Consider the following 25,290-nt stretch of genomic DNA (forward strand, 5'->3'; position numbering starts at 1 on the left):
TAGCTTCTGTCTCATTGTTCTGTGGGGATTTAGCATGTCTGATATTGATCTAATTACAAAAAGGTTCCCTTCCTTTTTTCCAGCATATAGTGTATTTTTGTAATTCATCAACAATAACAAAAAAAAGAGACACATTTGAGCCTACCTTGGTGGGGAATTACCAATATTGCCGCGGCACAGAAACGCTACCACAGTGCTGCTTGTAGCTACAGCATCCCGGTTCGCTCAAGCTGTCATCATGTGTGATTTGTGTGGGGGTCTGCGTCTGCCTCTGGACGCGCTGTTGTGATTTGTGTGGGGGTCTGCGCCTGCCGTGCAGTCATGTTTCATGCATGACAAGCCGTCAGCTCCCCGGGGAACATGGGGGCTGCACATTGTTAGCTGAGAAGAGAGAGGGGGTGGGGAGAGAGAGGAGGAGAGAGAGCGTATGAAAGAGAGACAGAGAGAGTATCCTTATTTGCCCCGAGGAGAGTGTGTGTGTGTGTGTGTGTGTGTGTGCGCACGCGTTTTGTGCGTGTTGCATAAGAGAGAGAGAGAGACAGTCTCCGGAAGCAGAGATCGTTGCACTACAGCAAAGCCGTCACAGTGACAGAGGAGGAGATGCAAGGTTGGATGCTTCTGTTGCCTTGTCGTTATTTTCTGAATGCCACAGCATATACTGCATTGTTGTGACATTTAGAATACATCTGTACATAGCTTTTTATGGCATGCCTTCCTGTTCCTATAATATATTAACAGTCAGTTTGTCAGGTGTCTGTGCTGAAGGTCTGATGTAGGTTGTTTCCTCTGGTAGTGCAGCTACAGCTGAGCTTCACTAGCCCTGCACATTCTATGTTTCTCTGCTCTACTTCACTGTGGCTGTTGGTTAGTAGGGATATTTTCTCTCATTCGTTGCTCCTCCAACTTCATGTTTCATGGCTGTGTGGATCCTTTGCCCTTATTGTCGTGGAGATAATGTATTCCTGGTTGTCATGTGGTTACAGGAGTTGGAGAGCAGCGTCGAGAGCTGGACCGATGACCTCACTTCCTTGTTCCTGCTGAGGGACTCCTTGGGGGGCGTGGTCAGTGCCGATGACATCACCGTCCTACAGGAACGCCTCCAGCTGCTGCAGTGCCAGTGGGAGGAGGTCTGCCACCAGGTAGAGATACACACAAACTTTTTTTTTTTTTTATTCCCTTATGACATCACTTTTGACATCATCACTGATGACATCACATCATTAGCTAATTAGCTTAATTAAAAAATACGGCTCTGTCAGGTCACTCTCACTGGTGCCCTTTACACCCCCTGAAAGTTTCAGCCCAATTGCACTTGAAACGGCATAGCTGTGGCCGGACACAGAATTGAAACATACAAACATATAATTAACGCCCACATACTCAATTTTATATATAGAAGATAGATAGAGGTGCATATAGTTGCCTTTGTGCCTTGGGGCATGCCACAGTGAGATGAGGCAACCACAGTGTGGGTAAAATCAACAGAGAGAGCGTATGTATCTACGTTAAACAGTGTTGGCTTGGACACGGTGTGCACAGTGTCGCACAGCAGCGGGCCATGCTGAAGATAGACCGTGCTAAGCTAAAAGCTTTGTGGGACATTTGACAGGACGAGAGTTCAGCAGGCGTACCTGTGGCTACCTGAGTATATCTCAGCAACACTTCAGGGTTCACAGGATCAACAGGGTTTTTGTGAGAGGCTATAATAGAAGAGTGTTTGGTTGAGATGGAGAGGGGATAAGAAGTGTTAACTGGACTGTGGCATATGCTGTTTGCTGCTTGAGTGGGCGACTTTATTTAGTGTTTCTTGACTTGTTTTTGCTTGTACTGTGCACTCCGACCCCTTCTGATTTTATGCCACTTCTGTTTATCTTCCACCAATCCTGCTCTTCCTCTCAACCTCTTCTTCCTCATCTTCTTACTTGCTCTCTCTCCCACCTATCCCCCTCTCCATCTGACTGCCCCCCCCACCCCCAGCTTTCCCTGCGCAGGCAGCAGGTGAGTGAGAAGTTGAACGAGTGGGCGGTGTTCAATGAGAAGAACAAGGAACTGTGCGAGTGGCTCACCCAGATGGAGAGCAAGGTGTCCCAGAATGGAGACATCAGCATCGAGGAGATGATCGAAAAGCTGCGCAAGGTGATTTCAGCAAACAAACCAGCACAAGCAAATGCATGCAGGTTCACACACAGCACACAGATAGGGCTGTAGTACTTCAGTCCGATCCGGCCTTGAGATTGTTATAGTCGTAGACTTTTTTCAGATATTTTGACTCTGGCTTTTCCAGGTTTTGGCCACTGCTGTGTGCATGCACTGTTTGATTGGTTTATATATTTATTTACTGCTGTGATTTTTGCAACACCAATACCAATAATCACAGTAAATTATGTCCTCAAGACTGTTGTATGGCTTGTACACAATTGGTCCCAGTACCAGTATCACACACATTCCTCCCTATCTCAAGCTATGCTGTGCTCTGTCTCTCTCCACCAGGACTACCAGGAGGAGATCAGTGTAGCCCAGGAGAACAAACAGCAGCTGCAGGTGATGGGTGAGCGTCTGTCCCGGGCCAGCCAGGACAGCAAGGCCGCTGAGATCCACCACAAACTCAGCAAGGTCAGCGAGCGCTGGCAACACCTGCTGGACCTCATCGCTGCCCGGTAGGTGCAACATGAACCCTCCAGCTTTCTTCATTCTCTTAGTGGAGTGGAACAGTAGGACAAGACCAGGCATAGAGTGGCGTGTGTGTTCTGTGAGGGTGGACAGAAAGGTTTTCAGGCAAGCTGGGAAAGGTGAGGAACCAGTAACAATAAATATTATTATGAAATCAAGCACATTGCATAATAATGTTACCCAACTACTGATATACATTAATAATAAATAATAATACATAGGTTTTATATAGCGCTTTTCTGCCGAACTCAAAGACGCTTGTGTTGAATGGAGAAAGTGTTGAGTTTAGTTTGAGTCATTGTACACAGCAAGAAGTCTTGGCTCTGTGCTTTCCGTCAATGGATGTAAAGTGCACGGTAACATCGCCAAATCGCTCTCTCGTCCCACAGTGCATCACTCCTCCTAGTGGAGAAGGGTGTACATTGTTGAAGGCATGCCTTTTGCATGCCTGGATTCGTTACCATGGTTTCCTGCACGTCATTCCACCACACCAGGGGACCTTATTTTCCCACAATGCCACTGAGGCATTTCCTGACTCCCTGGCTGGTGTCAGCGGGGAGAGGGGGTCTAATTGCTCTATTGTCTCTCTCTTCCTTCTTGGCACTCGGCCAGTGTTGGGGGTCAGATCTTTTTTTGAGTCAGTCAATTCAGAACCCACCGTGCAACTACTATACATTGGTTGATTCAGTCTCAATAGTTTGATTCAAGATGGAATAAATATATTTATGTTGCATTTGTGGATTTTAAAGAAACCCCAGCTCCTGAATGGAGTGAATTGAAAGTGAACTAACTGACCCTGCAGTAACTCTGCCTCTGACTGACCCAAACGTCCCCCCTCGCTCTCTGCCGGCTGTTGCCCTCGAATGGAGGAGGGGGGAGGGACGGTGCGACAGCCACTGACCTCATACAGACAGCTGCAGTCTCTCAGCCTCGTATATATCCGTCCTTTCCTGAAAAACAAGGGGAGAGTGTTTGTCGCTGTCGCAAAGTGCAGAAAACGTCCTTTTAACATTCTCAACTTGGGGCGGAATCCATCGATAATATATATTTTTTGTATTATTTTTTTTTACTGATGATGAGGAACCGAGGATCTTTTATTCACGTGTAAACACGTTTTTATTGGGAGACGCTCCCCTCTTGCTGTGCACGATCCCTCCAGGCACAGTTGCTGTATGACTCTGCAGCAGCCACAGGCCAGCTCTGTGGCACATGCCTCTGACTGTAAGTCTCCTTTTAGCAACAGCAGCACTTGTCACTCTCAGGCGCACACACACACACACACGCGCGCCGCACACACACACACACACACACACACACACACACACACACACACACACACACACACACACACACACACACACACACACACACACACACGTGTTTGGGGTTCTCTTTTTTTAACCTTGGAGAGCAACAGTTGATAAGTCACACTTGTGTCATGCCACCCCACACCTACCTGCTTGCTCCCCCCTCCTCCTCCATAGAAAGGGGGGTTAGAGAAAGTCCCATTCGGAGCGCTCAGACGAAAGCGAAGGGTGTTTGGAGCGAGCGAGCTACAGTGTACTGTAGTAACGCTTCCTGACGTTAACGTTGACTTTGGGAATTCCTCACCCCCATGGTTTTGGATTTAGGGGCGGATAATATGGCAGGATGCCCAAGCGAGGACTCGGATCTGCCGGAATGCGACTGCGATGTCAACAGGCAGGACGATCTTGAGAGTTTATGCTGGAATTGTGTTTTGACTTTGAAGATGGTAGACAATGAAGTGAATTTCTCTATGCGCCGTAGCTACATTCTATTGTGTTGTGTGTTTCTTTACTAGATCCTGCCATGCCGTAAAAGAACAATTGAATTTAGCTGAATGACAACTGAATGCCGGCACATGTCGGATACTCTCTGTGATGATTTCTGTTATGTCAGCTACTACAGGATTGAGACTAAGAATGGAGCTTGTTGTTTTCCTTCTCTTCTCAAGCTCCTTTTCGATTTGAGCTTTGTGCTTGAGTGCACATCTTCCATTATTGATCTCTATATCGAAACTCTTTAGACTTGAGAAAGGGTGCCAGACCTTGTTTCAATAGTATTTTGGAAATGATTCTGTTATTTGAGCCTGCTTGCAGTATAATATCCGGTTTGCCACATAGGACAATACAACAAGTACCAGAAAGTTCACAAAAACTGCAAAGTATTGCATCTTTTTCTGATTAACATCATACCTGACACTTAACTGACCTATCCTGATGCAGTAAAGTCCTCCCATCTTGTACTGCAAGCGAGTTAAACAAACACTAAGAATTACTTGCAGTTACTATTTAGCCCAGATCTGGTGTGTACAGTACAGTGGGTTATTTGGGATTCAGTTCAATCACAGGGATTACAAGAGGATATTACCGGTATTACTATCCTGTAATGAAACAACCAGAGTACTGTGTCATACAATATGCTGCAGCTGCACTGTGAGACATGAACACTAGGCTTACATTTTCCAATACATGCTATTCTGATGGCCCATATTTAGAACACAATCTAATCTAGTTAATACAGCTACAGCATAGCACCACTGGCTTGTGCAGCATCTGTGCCTGGACCAGTGCAGCGGTCTCATAATAACACCAAGTGTCTAAAGTGCCATTGCCCTGCTAAATGTATGTGTTGGTAGTATGTGAGTGCATGTAATGAAGAATGGCCCCCGCCTTCATTTTTAACAAGTCTCTGTGGTGGGACAGTGAGAGTTGCATTGCTTTGCAGGGTGAGATACTTTATTGTTGTTTTTTAGGGTGAGGCGCTAAATGCTTGGTCAACTTGAGGAAATTGATGTATGCACCTAGGCTAAATTAACCAAGTATGTTTATAAACGTTATATGGATTGCATTTGCAATGGCGAGGATTGGAAATATCAGGGCATTGCAGGTCCAAAATGGTTCCCAGCTGCTGTGTGGGGTTCAAACAAGGTTTCAACACCTCCCACCAAACCCAGACCTAAACAAAAGCATGGCCTCTCTAACCTCAGAATATCTGCTAAAACCATGGCTTCTCTAAAAGCATGGCCTCTCTAACCTCAGACAATGCTCAGACAATGCTAGACGTCGATGACATCACAATGCAATCTGTGACATCATCGAGGCTGTGACGGGAGTTATGACATCACCAAGATATAAATATGAGCACAGAACAGAGTTCTAGGTTGTTGGTCTATGGCTTCAATATCCAGGATTAAGGAAGAGGACAACCAGGATGAATGGAACAGGAATCCAAGGCGGGCTTGGGCCATCAAGCTTAGAAGGTGGGCTTCGACCCACTGCATATTTATTCCAGGAGGTGTTGGCCAACATCCAGTTAGCCAGTGGGTTATGGGAGAGAGGGACCTCCGACATACTCTTACAAGTATGCCTGCGACAACGCGAGCTTCGAGATCGGAGCCAGGTTCATACCTCAACCCTGAATGCGAATGACCATAACATCCACAACTAACCATAACAACCAAATTCATGATACAGGGGCTTGTGCAGTGCCACTGATTGCTAGGACTGATAGGATGATGCATGAAAAATAATTTTTGTAGATCTCATAATGAAACGTTTCATCGGAATACGTTGCATCTATTGACTTCCTCTGTGACTCTGTCTCTCCTCCTCCCAGGGTGAAGAAGTTGAGGGAGACCCTGGTGGCCGTGCAGCAGTTGGATAAGAACATGAGCAGCCTGCGGGCCTGGCTGGCTCACATCGAGACGGAGCTGTCCAGGCCCATCGTCTACGACACCTGTGACGACCAGGAGATCCAGAGGAAACTCAACCAGCAGCAGGTGCAGTAGTCGGGTTCTGTACACAAACAGTCGCAGACTACACCAACACAAACACAAGGCAGAAAACTAAACTGGTTTGTTTTTGTTTGGTCAGTGGAATCCAATATTCACCGATCACATTTCTTGGGTGACTTGCCAAAGCGGCAGACAAACTTGCCACCCACGACAAAAATGTAGCGGCCAAAACAAAAGGCATGTCAGTGGCGCGATGTTGACAACAGTAACAACACTGGAGCAAACGGGAACGTAAATAATAAAGGGCTACTGAACATGACTCGCATGACTCAAACTGAGTTGGTGGAAAAAACAAACGAGTGACACTTCAACAAACAAGCTATGACTCAGCAGCATGGCTCCCTGGCTGGATTGAATATCCGTGTGCTTCCTGCTGCCCAAGATTCAGGTCTAAATCTGGACTGGCTTCTGAAACCCCAGTGACCTCCTTCCTCTCCATAGCTGGCATTCACCAGACATGTACTGTATACAGTTCACCAGACATGTACTGTATACAGTTCACCAGACATTTACAGTTCACCAGACATGTACTGTATACAGTTCACCAGACATGTACTGTATACAGTTCACCAGACATGTACTGTATACAGTTCACCAGGCTTGCTGTATTCTTACTGCAGTGTTCTTGCAGCGCTCCTTCTTCACATGGAGAAACCAAGCTGCACAATCCGATCATTGTAGGTCTATTGCCCTTAGGGCCTGTGTCGAGCTGTCGACCTAGCGTCTTTTCCTCGGGTCCTTTTTTCAGTTTCCAATGGGGGGAGAGCATATGCGGGCACACACGGACGTCTAGAGAAAGTGCCCTGCACCCAGCGTCTATTTTCAGAGCACTCCAGCGTTTTTGTGCGCCCGACTCCCAGCGCTTCCAGCTGAAAATATTTTAACTTTTCAGAAAGACGCTGGTGTCGGGTGCTCCTTTTCTGGCAACTAATCATGGAGACACTATCGCAACAGAGACAGAAAGGCTCAATTGTGGGAGCAGATTGGCTAGACACTTAATATTTCTGGTGAGTGTTGAGCTAAATCACTGTATGTGTGTTGTTTGCTAATGTTAGCTGTCAGCTATCAAGCTACTACCACACTGAACTAACGTTAGTTTCAGACTGCTTCCTTGTTATATTGTGCGCCGAGATCAGCGCTTCCCAGCGTACTTCCAGCGTTTAACGGTCGGAAAAACGATAAACAAAAACGGTTCACGACAATGCAAGAAAGTGATGTGCTTTTGCAAGACATAGTTTCATCCTGAAACAGAGTTCATTTTCACTCTTTTTGCCCCTTTCTTTTTTCATACTGTCCATTTTCTTTTTCCATCGTGAAAGCATCTGAATCATCTTAATGTGATTATTCCATTCTGCTAAGGAGGCCTTATTGAAGCCTTCATTGTTAGTAAGTTTAATAACAACACTTCAACAACTTTGTTAAAGGTGCTACTACTGTATATCTAGCATTTTAACATCAATATATCATTACCACATAAATGTTGCTCCACATAGAAGCTTTAAGCACTGCACAAATGTAGTTCTTCTTCTGCCTCGTCTCCAGGACCTGCAGAGGGACATAGAGAAACACAGCACGGGCGTGGCGTCCGTGTTGAACCTGTGTGAAGTCCTGCTGCACGACTGCGACGCCTGCTCCACCGAGACAGAGTGCGACTCCATCCAGCAGGCCACCAGGGGGCTGGACAGACGCTGGAGGAACATCTGCGCCATGTCCATGGAGAGGAGACTCAAGTCAGTGCCTCCTGGATAAATACTGCATAGTCTACTTACTATGTTCACGTGCAAAACTATACATGCATAGTCATGCATGACTTTCTGAGATAGTGGACTGGACTGGACTGGCAAAATGGACTTGGCCAGTTTCGGACACGCACTCTTGATGTGCTTTCCAGTCTTTTAGCGCAATTCTTTTTGAAGAATTGAACAAGTGTTTCCTGTATGACATTATTTCCCTCATATCTGACCTTTGTTCCTGTGTAGGATTGAGGAGACGTGGCGGTTGTGGCAGAAGTTTCTGGACGATTACTCCAGGTTTGAGGAGTGGCTGAAGACGTCGGAGAGGACGGCAGCTCTGCCCAACTCCTCTGGAGTTCTCTATACCGTCGCTAAGGAGGAGCTCAAGAAGTTTGAGGTGTGTTTATTACAGATTCATTATCAGATTTTTTTTTTGTGTGAGTTGCTTTGTGCTGGCATGTGTGTGTGGCTGAGGCAAGCTGACAGTGAGAGCACGATACTTGTCTTGTTTTAAAAGTAATAGTCTTTTGATGCATGCATGCTTGTTTTGTGTGTGTGTGTGTGTGTGTGTGTGTGTTTTCTTCTTGCATGTTTCCTGCACCATTTCAATCTGCCGTGTGAGATACATTCCATCAAACTGTATTGATATGCAGAAGGCAGTGGAGCAAGAAGGAGTGTGGGGTTACAGAAACCCGTCTGTGCCGGTCTGCTCGGCTGCAGATGCTGCAGTCCATCAACGTGCACATTCCTGCAGGCACTCAGGGGCCGGGGCCTGTTGGTGTGAGCCGTGCACGTGCCCGACCGCTCAAACGGCTCATGACACAGAGAGGAGAGGATTTTTCAGGATATTTTAGGATTTCAGGCCAATAGAAAATAGCTTCATAGACTTCAGCTGCCAAAGTTCATTCGTTGCTCAGTGTGTTTTAAAATCTAAAACTGCTGGTATGTATTTATGTCTGCGGTCTTCATAGCTGTAAGGATGGCTTCACATTGGATTCACATTCCACGTTTTGTCCAGCATGTCAGGTGAATTACGCCCCGAGTCCGCTGTTTAGCAACTGTGAAGATGTAAGAGAGACTGATGTCCGCTGATAGCGGTTACTATCCTATAGTGAATTAATATTATAAGCAGCAGTGTGTGTGAGTGTGCCTCGCTTCCTTCTGAACAATAGGCTACATGAGATGAGAGCCCTGCTGTGTGTGTGTGTGGGGGGGGGGGGGGGGGGGGGGGGGGAGTGTCACTACAGTCTGCCCCACACACGCTGTAGCCACAGTCTCATTGTCCTCCGCTAATTGTTGGAGCGCCAGACTCAATGTGAATGCCCACTAACTTGTGTGTGTGTGTGTGTGTGTGTGTGTGTGTTGCAGGCGTTCCAGCGTCAGGTGCAGGAGTGCCTGACCCAGCTGGAGCTGATCAACAAGCAGTACCGCCGCCTGGCCCGGGAGAACCGCACCGACTCCTCCTGTCGCCTGCGTGAAATGGTGCACGATGGGAACAGGCGATGGGACAACCTGCAGAAGAGGGTGGCCTCCATCCTGCGCAGACTCAAGGTACGCTGCCTGGGGCCATGAGGTTCAGCACTGAGCATTTGCTTAATACCTTCGAAGGGTTTGAAAGAAATAGCTATGAAATCAGGGTGTGTGAATCTGCTGTACCAGGATATTTCCATTACCTCTCAAATCATTTAATTTGCCATAGGCAGTATTAGTAATATCCATAACCACCTTCCACCATTCACATTTAAATTACTTGGGAAATAAACCAGTTCAGAAGGTAAATACAGAAATCTACAAGGCAATTAAGTGGTTAACTGGTTGTTTCTCTTCCTTTGTTCGCACAGCACTTCATCAGCCAGAGGGAGGAGTTTGAGACGTCCCGGGACAGCATCTTGGTGTGGCTGACTGAGATGGACCTACAGCTCACCAACATCGAGCACTTCTCTGAGTGTGACATCCAGGCCAAGATCAAACAGCTCAGGGTAAGAGTGTGAATAAGTGTAAGTGTGAATAGTCAAGATTCACCGGTCTGTCCCAGGTCCTTTCTGTGTGGAGTTTGCATGTTCTCCCCGTGTCCGTGTGGGTTTCCTCCAGGTGCTGCTGTTTCCTCCCACCACCAAAAGACATGTATGTTAGGGTTAATACTCCTGTCAGTGCCTCTGACCAAGGCAATGGCAAAAGAACTGGACTGAACTGCCCACTACTCCTAGTTCTAGGAAGGTTCCCAGTAGAGGATGGGTCAAATGCAGAGGATGAATTTCCCCATAGGGTCAAATAAAGGATAACTTAACTTAAATTAACAAGCCTCTATTAATACCTCCCTAGTTGAATATGATCCTTTGGTCCACAATTATCAATAAATGGTCTATTCTATTCTATTCTATTCTAAAGATGAGATAAGATGAAATTGCAATTTCAATTGCAAAATTGCAATTGCAAAATTGTATTTATGTCTGCGGTCTTCATAGCTTCATATACGTAAAGATTATAGCAGGGGGGAGGGAATATATACTGTAGCCATAAATAGAGACTATAAACAGTTGGGGTTATATGGGTATATTCTGCTCCTCTGTGCTGCGCTCTGACCCTGCGATGTATGTGTGTGTGTGTGTGTGTGTGTGTGTGTGTGTGTGTGTGTGTATGTATGCGTGGGCGTGTGTGTGTATGTATGCATGGGCGCGCACGTGTGTGTGTGTGTGTGTGTGTGTGTGTGTGTGTGTGTGTGTGTGTGTGTGTGTGTATGTATGCATGGGCGTGCGTGTGTGTGTGCGCGCGCGTGCTCAGGCGTTCCAGCAGGAGATCTGTCTGAACACGGGGAAGATGGAGATGGTGTTTAGGCAGGGCGAGGCTCTGATCGAGAAGAGCGAGCCTCTGGACGCGGCCGTCATCGAGGAGGAGCTGGAGGAGCTGCAGAGGTACTGCCAGGAGGTGTTCGGACGGGTCGACAGATACTACAAGAAGCTCACACGCCTGCCTGTGAGTAAAGACTTACGTTTATATGCCCAAATATGCCCACACACTTACGTTCATACTCATATATCGGGTGAAGAAGTGTCTTGGAAAAGTCTCAGAAATAGAACCTTGTTTTCAACCATGCATTTTTGAATTCATTGAAATTGGTTTTAAAAGGTTTAAAATACTTCAATTACAGCTCAAACATATACAAAATAGTGACAAGGTTTTCACCTGACAGCGGCAATATGCAAAGACATTACGATGCTACATGTTAAAGAATATTTCCACATGGTATGCGGTATGCAATGACTGACACATGTAGTGCATTCACATGTATCATAGATCCAGTCCACACAGGCTAGCATACACAAACACTGGAAGTCATCAAACAATACTGTATTTCTCAAAACACACTGAAAGGCTGGAACTAAACTTATCAAATGAATGAAGCCAAACCAACATGCCAGATATTTGCAAAGCGTCATAGCAGCATAATTTGCTGCCAAAATAAATTTCATTCCACATCTAAGAATAGCTTTTGGACAAATTTAATATGGCAATGATGATGAATGGGCAATTCGCATAGCTCTGTGAATGAGACGTAGGTGTAAGTTTCCAATAATCAAAAACTAGTATAACAACAAATTAATCTTCCTAAACAGAAGTAGCAGATGATTTCTCCCCCCAAAAAACACTTATTTTTGAAGCGTGAATTTCCACCTAACATTTTCCCTGCTAATGGAGTGTCAAGAGGAATGAAGCGCATGCAGAGACGCTCACTACAGTTGACTCAGTGTGTTCACATGGCTGTAAACTCACACTACACACTCATACTTCAACCTCCTATACCACCTGTGACATGAATGGTGAAAACATATGTCCAGCATAGCTTCACAATCACACACACACACACGCACACACACGCGCGCGCGCACACACACCCGGCTGACATGCAGAGACGGAATGCACACACATGTTTTAGCAGGTTAACAGTACAGTACCACACACACGCTCACCTCACAGGACCTCTCACACTGCGCTCTTGGAAAGGCTGGCCTGTCTCCTTTAAGAAGGGAACATTTTTAAACTTTACAGATTTTATTTTAAATACAGACTTTATTTTAAAGTCAGTGACATACGTATATCTAAGTAGTAGGCCTGCGAGTAAAGATTTTTTTCATTGTCGATTAATCTGTCGATAATTTTATTGAGTAATCGATTAGTTGTTTGGTCTATAAAATAAACGCCTAAGATGACATCCTCAAATGTCTTGTTTTGTCCACAACCCAAAGATATTCAGTTTACTGTCATATAGGAGTAAATAAACCAGAGAATATTTACATTTAAGAAGCTGGGATCAGAGAATTTTTACTTTCCTTTGCGTTGTTGGGGCCAGATATTTGAGTGAGAACTGACATTCTGTATGGGACACACAAACTGACATTCTGCGTGGAGAGACAGAGCAACACTCCTACCCCCACACTGACTCCACCACTTGGTGTTATAAAACGACAGGGGGGGCGAGCCACTCCTTTGTTACCAAGAAGTGACAAAAGGGGATCAAAGCCAACTTTCCTGTCTGCAAGTGAGATAAGAGGAGCCGATACTTGAGCTGAGTGGCTTATCTACCACAAAGACACGCCCTGAACCCCCACTGTGCTCAGGGGACAGCCACTCAAACCTCAGTTCTAAGTAGCTGCACGCTGCAACAGGATCGTCTGTACCACAGGGAGAGAGGAACAAGGCCCCACTCCTCTGGACCCAAGAATAGCATAGCCACCTCAGGCTAAGGCTATCTGCCCAGAGCTAAGCTAGCTCTGAGATCCTCTCCTTCACCGAAGCCGGCATCGCCGGCCCCCAGCAGACCAAAGGTGCCTCAGCTTGGCCCGCAGAGACCGACCGTCTGTTCCTCCCTCACCTCTCCTCTTCGTCTGGACAGCGGACGCGCATCCAGACCACTGTCTCCTACCGCTTGGAAAGAGACCCCTGCAAACCGAACTCAAACTTGTGCAAAGAGTAAGGGACTGGCTCTAATTTTTCCCTTTATTGGTTCGGGCAGAAGTTAGGATTGATTAGCATAAGAAGAACTGTTGTTAATATTGATTTAATATTGTGAATTGATTTAATACTGTGAACGGAATGGTATGACTTGGAGCTTGTGACTGTATAAATGTGCATGAAACTGTGAATCTCTGAATGCTAGTTAAGACCACCTCCGATCCTGCATGAGCAGATCTAGGCATTAAGACTAACGCCACAATTCGTCACTAGTTAAACGCCAGCGCACAGCTGTAGTGTTGAATTGGGTTGGGCGCTACCTCCGTCTGGCGCTCGCCTTGTGCATGATTTTTTTTCTAACAGCGCGAGCAGCGCACGGCTTCTCTCCAAACATGTCCGCTTTCAAGCCACTGAGCCCTGAACACTGAGCTGTGTTTTCGCCACATTTCTTGACCCATGTGGTAGGCTATAAACTTTGATTTGCAACTGTTCATTTTTAGTCATTTCACCAAGTAAATGTGTTGTGTTGAGAGATGTTGAGCATTATTGAGAGAGATTAAAAGCAGCACAGAGTAGGCTATCAGGGCTGAGAACTAAAACGGCTTTCAGTAAAAACAAGTTTGGTGATTCCTTCATGTGCTGATGTGGGGTCGTTTGAGAGTGAAAGCGCACTCAGTACTGCACATAATAGCGTTTCATTGCGACTTTTCCACAGGCTGTTCTCACTATTACCATTGTACAATACATGCTGATCACTTTCTGAGTATAATGGCATCTGCCCCAGCGCGAGGTCTGCATGGTGACTCACAGAGACTCGCGGGGCCCCACCCCCACGGAGCTTGCTGGAGTATAATTCAGCCTTAAGACCTGACCTGAGTCCCCCCACACACACACACACACGCACTTCCATACCTACAGGTCAATGATTTGGAACGTAACTTAGTTATAGAAGAAATTCGTTGATTGTAATGCCCATATTCCTCTTTTATTTTACATAGAATAAATAGTGTCAACTTTAATTGAATCCAACTGTTTCACAGTGATTTTGTGGTATTGTGGTGAACCTCTGTTTAAGGATTTAGGACTTCACACTTCAGAGAGACTAACTGTGATTAAGGTTGGGTCCTGCGAAAATCAAGCAGGTGGTGCCCCTAGGTTAATCCTTATCAAGGATTACATATTTGACATTTTAATAATTTTATTAAATATTAATAATTTTCGGATTATTAATATTTTATTTTACCCTGTCGAATGTTCAATGAATAGCAACGTGAGACATATACTGTGAACTGATCATGTGTTTATTAGCGTAGCAACATGTCTTGAACTGTCCGTCACTCTAGCAAGTAGGAACAACACTCCCATAACATCCCGCCCCCAGACTCATACCATTGGCTGTTCTACACGGGCTTCCTGTTAGTCACAGCACATAGAAATAGAATACACCACATCTCCCCTTTTTAGAAAACAAAGAGTGAGCTCTTTTGTCAAACTTAGATGAGTATTCTCTTCTGTAGAAATAAATGTATCTATTTAAATCCTGTAAACATAAACGGTTATTTAAAGTTATCCTTATTCAAAGTGTTCAAAATCACCCCACATAACATTTACATAACATTTCTTTTTTTTCTGTTTTTCACATTTCACTTTTCTTTTCTTTTTCCACACATTAATATTTCTCTTTTTTTTTTTTCCCTCAGTCCCCAAGTTCCTTTTACCCCCAGTTCACAGATCAAGCCTACTAGGTTTAACTATAGCTCTCCCAGACCGAGTTCTGAGAGAAGGAGTCTCTGCAGGTGCGGCATGGGGTACCACAGCAGGTGACATAGGAGCCTGCTCAGGAGTTGGCTCTGGCTCTGAACACTGTGGTGGAGAACCTCTGTCCTGTGTAGATGTGTGTAGAGGTATCAGGTGCATGCGGTTGCGTCTCACCACCCCCTGAGGTAGATCCACTAAGTAAGACCTCGGAGTGGAGTGTTTCTGAATCACTGTCCCGGACTCTTTAGCATCGGTGACCCATACCCGTTCTCCTGGTGGCAAGTCACTGAGAGTTTTGGCACGGTGACGCCTGTTGTAGTTTGCAGCATCTGATCTTCCCTTCTCCTTCTCCCTCTGAGCAAATGCACTGCTGTCTGGCAATGCAGGATCCAGCTGAGAGGGAATGGTTGGCACCGTGGTGCGAAGACGTCGGCCCATCAGGAGTTGAGCCGGGCTGTAACCACTCTGGAGAGGTGTGGCTCTATAGGCGAGTAGAGCCAGATAAGGATCTGCGGCCTTCTTTAGAAGATTTTTAACAGTCTGGACTGCCCGTTCCGCTTCGCCGTTACTTTGCGGAAACCTTGGGCTGCTGGTGACATGCCTGAATCCATATGAAACCGCAAAGGAAGCAAAGGCTTGTCCAGAAAACTGTGGCCCGTTATCCGACATCAGGACCTCTGGGATGCCATGTCGGGCAAAGATCGATTTTAGGTGCACAATGATGTCGGTGGACCTTGTGTGCGATAATTGAGCAATCTCAACATACCTGGAGAAGTAGTCAATGACGAGCAGGTATGTTTCGCTTCCCAGGACAAACAGATCTGTCCCTAACTTCTGCCATGGTCTCTCAGGGCATTCTGATATCATGAGCGGCTCTTTGTGATTATGTCGCTCTTGTATGCATGTCCTGCAGTTGAGTACCATCTCATTTATTTGCTGGCTGAGTCCCGGCCACCACACAGACTGTTGAGCCCGTGCTTTACACTTCACTACACCTTGGTGTCCTTCGTGCAGTTTGGCTAGCACGTCGTTGCGCATTGCTGATGGTATTACAAGCCGTGTGCCTTTCAGCAGTAATCCATGCTGCACTGTGAGTGTAGCTCGCTCTGGCCAGTAACTTTTCAGCATTGGTTCCTGTTTTACGTGTGCTGGCCATCCTTCAGTGCACAGCGTCATTACACGTGAGCAGACACTGTCGGCTTTCAGCTGCTCTTTCAGGTTTTCTGCGTATGAGGAACTGACTGGTAGACTCTCCATGACACAGTCCACGTATATGTTGGTGCTCTCCATCAGCTCCTTTTCTCCTGCAGACATGCGTGTTTTCACAGGTGCACGCGACAGCGTGTCCGCTGTCCAAAGTGACTTTCCTGGAACATGCACGATGTTGTACGAGTAGCGCATTAGCCTCATTCTGAAGCGCTGGATTCTTGGCGGCAGCAGATCCAGTGCTTGGGCTCCAAGTAGACTGAGAAGGGGTTTATGGTCGGTCTCCAGGCAGAAATGCTTCCCTATGAGGAAATCCCGGAACCTTTCACAGGCCCATGTGAGGCCCAGAGCCTCCTTCTCTACCTGCGCGTATCGTTGCTCGACTGGAGTGAGCGAACGCGATGCATAAGCCACAGGCTTCCATGCTTCCTCCCATCTCTGGAGAAGAACGCCTCCCAATCCATACGAGGATGCATCAGCTGACACTTTGGTGTCTCTATTTGGGTCATACATAGCCAGCACAGGAGCAGAACACAGTGCTGTCTTCAACGCTTCGAACGCCATTGCCTGGTCCACGTCCCAGACCCAACTGTTTTTCTTTGAGAGGAGGTCTCGGAGCGGCTTATCAGTTTCCGCCAGCTGGGGGATGAACTTTCCCAGCTGATTGACCATGCCGAGAAAACTCCTCAACTCACCAACATTTGTGGGCTCCTCCAACTCTGTGATGGCCACTGTCTTTCTCGGGTCAGGCCGGATGCCCTCAGCTGTAACGATATGACCCAAGAAAAACATCTCACTCTTGGAGAGCTCGCATTTGTCCACATTCAGGGTGATGCCTGCTTTTACTAGTCTTTGAAGCACAGCATGGAGTCGAGCGTCATGCTCCCCCTGGTCTCGCCCCCACACCAACAGATCGTCAATGTGGCAGACCACACCTTCCACCCCCTCTATGACCTCTGCCATCATGCACTGGAAATGTTCGGGTGCTGAGGCGATTCCAAACGGAAGACGGTTGAAGTGGAATCGGCCAAAGGGTGTGATGAATGTGGTGTACTTGGCTGATTCCTCCGTAAGTGGAACCTGCCAGAACCCCATGTTAGCATCCAGTTTGCTGAATATTTTTGCTCCAGCTAGTGTCCCGAGACTCTGCTCTACTGACGGCAGAATGTACTTCTCGCGGCACACATACTCATTCAAGCCGGTCAAGTCCACACACAAACGCACTTTATCACTGTCCTTCTTGGGCACTACCACCATGCCGGCACACCACTCAGTCGGTTCCTCCACACGACTGATGACGCCCAGCTTTTCCATGCGTTGGAGCTCTTCTCTGACTTTTCCCACCAACGGTAGTGGAATTCTCCTGGGTGTTTTCAAGGAAAACGGCACAGCCTCCTCTTTAAGCTTAATGTTGTACGGCCTTTGTACTGCACCGAGCCCACTGCACAGCTTGGGGTAGCTCGACTTGAGCGTGTCCATGTCCATGCTGTCGACACGGATGAGTAAGCCAAGGGCTATGATGGCTGGCAGCCCAAGCAAGGGTGTACTCAGATTTTTGACCACATAGACCTTCTCCGTGGTCTGTTTGTCTCCGCTCCTCAGCTGCAGTCTGGTGAACCCTGACACGTCCAGTGGAATCCGTCCTGGACCTAGTAAGGGTCTCTCTGCTCTCTGGAGAACAGGCTGCTGTGCATTGGAAAATATGCTGTTAAACATAGTCTGTGACACAGCAGTAACATCCGCTCCGGTGTCCAGTTTGAAAGTGATGCTATTTCCCATTATGCTTATTTCAGCAGTCCATGTCTTGTCCTCAGATGTCACAGAGCCAAGAAAGAAGCTCTTTTCCTCCTCTTCCTCGATACCATGCACAGCCTTGCCTGCACGGCACACACGCTGATAGTGACCTTTCTTTCCGCAGGAATGACACTTGGCATCGTTTGCAGGGCACTCGTGTTTAGGGTGAGGTGAACCCCCACATTTGTAGCACTGGGAGCTTGTGTGATTTTTGCTCTGACTGCTGTGTGGCTTTGCTCCATAGCTTTTAGCTTTGATGTAGTTAGGCTTTTCTTTTTGCTGTCTGCCTTTAAACACTCTGTCTACAGAGCTAACATCCATCTGCTTCACACCACTGGCATCAGTCCTCAGTGTGCTTTGCTGCTTTTTGATCTCCTCTGATTGTCTTGCCATATTGATGGCTTTTTCCAGGTCTAGGTTTTTCTCCATCTGCATGCGTTCTGAGAGCCGTGTGTCAGCCAGCCCTACCACAATCCTGTCTCTGATTAGCTCATCATGCAACGTCCCATAATTGCAGTGCTCTGCTAATCCATACAGGGAAGTAATGAATGCATCCACAGTCTCGTTTACTTCTTGTTTGCGCATATTAAAGCGTGCACGTTCGTACACAATGTTCTTTTTCACAATAAAGAAAGACTGAAAACCATCCCGTACCGTGATGTATTTGCGCTGGTCTGCATCATTGAGTTTCAAGCCTCTCAAAACGTCATCAGCTTCGTCTCCCATACAGTAGATCAAAGTATTCACCTGGTTCTCTTCGGAGCTCGCAGTTAAGTTGCTTGCTTGACGGAATCGCTCAAATCTCCGTATCCATTTTGTCCACTCGTGAGGCTTGGCAAAATCAAATGGCTCTGGCGGTTGGATGCTAAAGGTAGCACCGGGTGGGTTAGCCATGATGCTAGCTCCTGCCCCTCGCTGCCCGCTTCCTTCTTCTCCGTCGCTCATAAAGCCGATTTATTTTCCTTTTTTTTTTTTTTCAAGGTAGACCTCGTTTGATCGCTTTAGTTCCACAGCATTACTTCTGACACCATGTCGAATGTTCAATGAATAGCAACGTGAGACATATACTGTGAACTGATCATGTGTTTATTAGCGTAGCAACATGTCTTGAACTGTCCGTCACTCTAGCAAGTAGGAACAACACTCCCATAACATCCCGCCCCCAGACTCATACCATTGGCTGTTCTACACGGGCTTCCTGTTAGTCACAGCACATAGAAATAGAATACACCACATACCCAACCAAATTTAATCCAAATAACGAGCACTACAGCCTTAAAATATTACTCAAACCAATCGTTAGTGATTAATTTAATAGTTGACAACTAATCGATGAATCGTTGCAGCTCCACCGTTATATCTTGTCTTGCATTCCTCCCTCCCTCCTTCCCTCCCTTCCCTCCCCAGCTGGCTGATGATGAGCTGGACGGTTCTGACAGAGAGCTGGACCTGGAGGAGGGTGGTGACCTGTCTGAGTTGCAGTGGGGCGACCCCTCCCTGCCCCGGACGTCCAGCCGGCCGGCCTCGGGCGCGGCCGCCCTGATCCGGGCCGAGCGCTCGGGACGGGACACCCCGGCCAGCGTGGACTCCATCCCGTTAGAGTGGGACCACGACTACGACTTCAGCAGAGACCTGGAGAGCGCCGGAGGGGGGCGGAGCCCGGGGGCCGAGAGGAGCCAAGACGGCCCAGAGCGGGAGGATGAGTATCTCAGGACGGGCGCCGCCGTGCTGTCAGGTGGGTCCACGTTCACTGGCCGTGTGGTGGGGGAACAGGTGCCGCCGAGTCAGCGTTACACGCATGGGGGGTGATGTGGTGATGTTTTCAGTGAGATGGGAACAAATTGAGGATGTGCAAGAATGGTGATGATAGCAGCCGTTTGAGGAATTTTAATATTATCGTATTATGACAACAACTGTCATTTATTTGACTGTGTATTTTGTCCTTTTGTTGGGATGCTTTTCAAATTTAGGAATAAACATTGAGGTTGAATAGGTAGAATAGTTTCAGAGGTGGGGGGTAGTTTAACAGCAGGGGAAATGACCATGATAAAAGACAGACAAGAACATACAAGTTCTTTGAAGAGAACTTCTAAGCCACGAATCACCAAGCAATAGATTAAGACAGATATTGCACACAAACACACACATATTGTCAGTGTTGTGCTGTATTTAAGTATTTCTGTCGAAGAAGGCCTCTGACTTACCTTTTCAAGTAGGGAGAAACTCTAAACCACACACACTCGCCAACACCAGCTCAGTCACTATCATCACGTCGTCATAAAGGACAATAAGAACATCAGACAAAAGAAATGCTCAATGACCAAGCAATAGATTAGGAGCGATATCACATACAGTCACAGCCACAAAGTAAGCAGCGTGCCGTGTGTGTCTCTTCCCAGATGTAGTTATCCCAGAGAGCCCAGAGGCCTATATAAAGCTGACTGAGAGCACACTGAGATCGTCCTCTGGTAGGCAGCAGCAGCAGCCTGACTGCGTGCACTAAAGCACTGCTAGCGCTAACTGTAGCATGCTGATGAGAACCGCCATTGCATGAGTCGGCATGGCATGCGACGAGGCGAGCTCAAACTAAAAAAACACTTCTTAACAGAGTTCTAGTTCCACGCTAGTAAGCATCACTCATGTTGCATGTATCATCACCATCAATAAACATCACCTGCATAATAACATTCAAAGATGGCACCATTGCATGCAGAGGTCCGGTTCATGGAATGCTAATCTCCACCATTGCATTTTTGTTATTGTTTGGATGCACTTAGTTTGATATTTTTGTTGTTTTACGTTCTACAGCGAATACCTCAGTTTAATCTGTTAAAACATGAATTCTGTGTTGTTGTCTGCCATTTTTTTCCCACATCACACTAATGCATACCATCTTTTGTGAACTTGTATCATCATCCATCTGTTCCAACAGCATGCTAAAGACAAAGTCTAGTAGAAATTGTAGCTGTTGGTTTGCTGCCATCTTCCTGTAAAAGTTCCCCTTGCTAATTTTTTGGCCCTCTGTCTGTCAGGCGAGCCAGGCCAGCTGGAGGCGCACCTGAGGCAGCTGGACCAGGCTCTGGATTCGGGACGTTACCACCTCCAGCAGAGAGAGGCTGCTGCCAACAGCTCCAGCCCCGAACTGGACTCCACCTACATGGGCTATGTGAGTCCATCTCTATCCGTGTTTTGTCTGACGTAACTGCTCCTTATCACTACTGTCAGATAAAACCTTCTTACATTCCGTTTGCATTTCATTCTCATGTGTTTTTTAATTCATGTCTGCTAGTTTTAGATTTTCTTTTAACTTACTGTTGTATTATGTATTGTTTTAATCTTTTTTCATGTATCTAAATCCATTTAAATGCTATTGTCATTGTAGATGCGTCTGATGGGCGAGTGTCGGGGCAGTATAGACGCAGTGAAGAGAGCAGAGGGAGAGCTGACTGAGGAGGAGGATGACAGGCCCGGACTCACCAACCCCATCAGCACAGACACTCAGAACGCACGTCAGTTACACACACGCACGCACGCACGCTCACTCACTCACTCACTCACTCACACACACACACACACACACACACACACTCACTCACTCACTCACTCACTCTCACACACACGCGTGCGCACACATACCCCACCAGAGTGATATGGTTATGCTAAAAATAGAAAACGTTCTACCAAAGTGAAATATAATTTTAGAAACTCGTTATGCTGTTGACAAGTGACTCGTATGCACTAAGTGGATCAGCTATCAACAGATTATTTCCCCGCAGGTGTGATCGAACGCTGGGAACTGATCCAGGCTCAGTCTCTGAGCGAGAAGCACAGGCATAAGCAGAACCTGCAGCAGTGGCAGCAGCTGATCTCAGATCTGCAGACCATGAGGGCTTGGCTGGGTCAGTCCGAGGCCGAACTCAGCCAGCTCCGAGAGCTGGACCTCAGCACTGACATACACACCATCCAGCAGAGAATCAAAAAGCTCAAGGTGTGTGTATATTACTATTATGTTGTATGTGTGTATGGCAGAGGTGTGGATTCCAGTCACATGACTTGGACTCGAGTCAGACTCGAGTCACAAATTTGACGACTTTAGACTCGACTTGACAAAATCAACAAAGACTTGCAACTCAACTTGGACTTGAACACCAATGACTCATGACTTGACTTGGACTTGAGCCTTTTGACTTGAAAAGACTTGATACTTTCCTCCAAACCCAAAGATTATTATTTTCTATTTAAAGACACTAATAACCCACTCGCTACAGCAAGCCTGCCGCTCACAAGATGGGACAATCAATACAGACACCACGGAGGGAGTCATTCACCAACCTACTGTTCTCATTGAGCTGAGCGCAGCCTTTTGCAAATACATGAACGTAGGCTACAGTGAACGTCGCGCGAGTCAACTTTTCAACCTCTCTTACCTCGATAATTGCCCATTGTGTTTACATGCATCTGGTAATTTGCATAAGAATAAAACCGGGTTTGCGATGATCCTGGTTTTGTAGACCCGTTCAGTTTCTCCGCGGCTTCGGGGGTTCTCTTTCCCCCTCCCTTCTCCCACATCTGCCAGACGCAGCATCAGGCTAGCCAAAAGAAAATGGAAACTTCCGGGTAAAACTTTCAAAATAATGTAATTTAAGTAAAAAGCCTTACTGATGCACGTTGGAGGAGAAAGGGGTGTTTCAACAAACGAAGCAGCAAACCTTGTATCAAAATGTGGATATTAAGATTACATAATGGCGTTAAACTGTGGCTGTAAACCATTAGCCTAGGTAAACCCAGCCCCCACGTGACCTGCTCTCTCAGTTCCCAGTCACTAGTCACTAGTGACTGAGAGCAGGTCTGAGAGCAGGTCACGTGGGGGATGGGTTTACCCAGGCTAGTAAACCATTACTCAAAATTTAAATTAATGTTAACGTTACAAGGGTTTTATTTCGAAAGAGCTCAAGCGGATGACCTACTTACATTCTGACTGACTTGACACTGGTTCAGTAAAGTAAAGTATATTTCAGTGCTGCAGTAAAAGTCGTCTCATCCGTGAGATGCTTTTCTTTGTTTTTTAGCTACAGTGTGCATTATACATGTATATATTTTTTTTTACATTAATCTTTTTATTTCATTTAAAAATAAAACACGACTGATAGTATGAAACTATGAAAGTGTAATGTCAACAAAGTTGTTTAAAAAACTAATTTTAAAAAGCATTCATGACTCTTGTTAAAATAGCATTGCATTTGGTGAAGAGCACATTATGACTTGTTTACGACTCGAAACTAAAAGTTTATGACTTGGACTTGACTTGGGAGTTGTGAGTGTTGACTTGTGACTTGACTCGAGGCTTGCCTGTCTTGACTTGGGACTTGCCTGTCTTGACTTGGAACTTGACTCGAGACTTGGGTGCAAAGACTTGCGACTGACTTGTGACTTGCAAAACAATGACTTGGTCCCACCTCTGGTGTATGGCTGTCACTGCACTATGGCTGCACAGTTTTGACTACAAAATCATATTGTCCACAAAAATTTGGTCCATAAATTTTTTTGATATCATATTTAAATGTAATGCAAGACTTTATACAGTAGGGGAGAGTGGGGTGAGTTGTGCCACTTTTTACTTGAGGTGTCTTTAAAGTGAGGGCATGACAGTAATGCCTCCAACTACAATATGTAAATATATTTCAGGATGTTGTGCACCACTGGGAACACTCCCTTTGGATCTTAAATAAACTGTTAAAAAAATATGGCTATTCTTAAAAAAGTGGTCTCTTGGCACAACTTGCCCCCGGTGCGGGGTAAGTTGTGCCTTTGGAGATAATACGTTGGGGTAAATTGTGCCATTGATTACTGAAGTAAACGGAACATTTTCATCTCATATACTGTAATGCTATATCAAAGCAAGACAAAATAAAGATAACACTAAAGTCCAGTGTACTATAACAGGGTTAAACCAGGCTAAACAGTAGCAGCAGTTGACCTACATATTTAACATTTTCAGAAATAAAAATTATGTTCAAAATGAACAAAATCAACTATCACAGAGCCAGGCTACACTTGCCAATACTGCAATATTCTTCAACAAGGTCTATTTAAACATTTAAGAACAAAATGAAATAAAATTTCACTAAATCAACTGCAACTGCACTGGCACAACTTAACCCAGGCCTTTTGGCACAAATCACCCCATCCCCACCATTTTAACAAACTTGTATCATATAGCTGGTTTGGAGCTAACATCATGCTAACAGTATAGCCTCATATTGTAGCTTACTAAAACACTAACACATGTGTGAAATGTTTTCAAGCTTGTCTATAATTGTTCAGACACAACAATCGATAAACCTTGATCATAAAAATTTTACTTTGAGAGGCAAAAAACATTTTTTTTAACTTAAATGTGCTTAGCTCTTGTGCCATCTGCCTCCCTTCTTTGCAGAGTGAGTAAAATGGATGCCTCTTCAAAAATGTGTGGTCACATGACCAATTTCTTCTATGGTTTTCTAGATACAAGGGGTGGCACAACTTCCCCGCTGGCACAACTCACCCCACTCTCCCCTATGCAGTTTGATTTGTATAGTAAGCCAGGAACTCCCAGACAGTGTTTTAATTTATTTGCAATGTGGACATTGCAGTTCTCAATACTGCAATTCCAATTATTATCTATCTCTCTCTCTCATTCTCTCTTCTCTATCTCCATGATCCCCCACCCCCACTATCTGGATATGATGAAACAATTATCAAATTGATCCATTATGAGGGATTTGATGTACCAGATGTTCTGATCCAGATCCTGCAGACCTCACCTTGTGTGCGACTGACAAATGACATTAGAGTGCTGCAAACAACACACCTGTATGTTAAATAGCTAGCTAGCTGTTAGCTACATTAGCTAAGCCCACTACTGCTGCCGTAACCACTTCACCGACACGGGACTCAAAATTCCAGTCTGAGTGACCAAACGTTTCACTTGTTAACCAGTCGGAGTCACGCTCTTACCAGTAACCCATCAGCTTTGAAATCCATTGAGCTGCTTGTGACTTGCAGCTTAAGTTGAGTTCTTTGGCGCAGAAACGTCAACGTTGTCCTGCTTTGCTACTGCGATTGGTCAAAGAGTTTGATGATTGACACAGACGGCAACCAATCATTTGGGCTGAAAAATACAAAACTGAATCAGTGGTGATAGGCTTGCGTCCAGACCCTAATGAAGGATTAATTGGGGCTGGTTACCAGGCTAACATTTACCACCATTAAAACTCAATATTTAAATTGACATCGGACAAATACTTTTCCCGTCCAGCTCACTAGATTCATAGTAGTATTGACTTAGTTAAGGCACACTCCGTAATTCAAATTTACATTTGA

At 45.9% G+C, this 25,290-nt stretch overlaps 1 protein-coding gene across 1 annotated transcript in view; it reads left to right on the forward strand.

The window, feature by feature from the left end:
- syne1a (spectrin repeat containing, nuclear envelope 1a) overlaps nucleotides 1-25,290 on the forward strand; it is a gene marked incomplete at its 5' end in the record, with an annotated part of 194,546 nt that overhangs the window by 161,812 nt on the left and 7,444 nt on the right. The window contains 14 exons of the mRNA XM_083643019.1: nucleotides 984-1,139; nucleotides 1,978-2,136; nucleotides 2,491-2,657; nucleotides 6,310-6,472; nucleotides 8,030-8,217; nucleotides 8,467-8,617; nucleotides 9,589-9,771; nucleotides 10,062-10,199; nucleotides 11,002-11,193; nucleotides 19,336-19,663; nucleotides 20,328-20,396; nucleotides 20,961-21,094; nucleotides 21,311-21,437; nucleotides 21,705-21,916. Of these exons, the coding sequence (XP_083499145.1) occupies nucleotides 984-1,139; nucleotides 1,978-2,136; nucleotides 2,491-2,657; nucleotides 6,310-6,472; nucleotides 8,030-8,217; nucleotides 8,467-8,617; nucleotides 9,589-9,771; nucleotides 10,062-10,199; nucleotides 11,002-11,193; nucleotides 19,336-19,663; nucleotides 20,328-20,396; nucleotides 20,961-21,094; nucleotides 21,311-21,437; nucleotides 21,705-21,916 (2,367 nt within the window). The remainder of the gene's footprint in view (nucleotides 1-983; nucleotides 1,140-1,977; nucleotides 2,137-2,490; nucleotides 2,658-6,309; nucleotides 6,473-8,029; nucleotides 8,218-8,466; nucleotides 8,618-9,588; nucleotides 9,772-10,061; nucleotides 10,200-11,001; nucleotides 11,194-19,335; nucleotides 19,664-20,327; nucleotides 20,397-20,960; nucleotides 21,095-21,310; nucleotides 21,438-21,704; nucleotides 21,917-25,290) is intronic.

This window comes from Poromitra crassiceps (genome assembly GCF_964638095.1).
Source record: "Poromitra crassiceps genome assembly, chromosome: 9".
Classification (NCBI taxonomy): Eukaryota; Metazoa; Chordata; class Actinopteri; order Beryciformes; family Melamphaidae; genus Poromitra; species Poromitra crassiceps.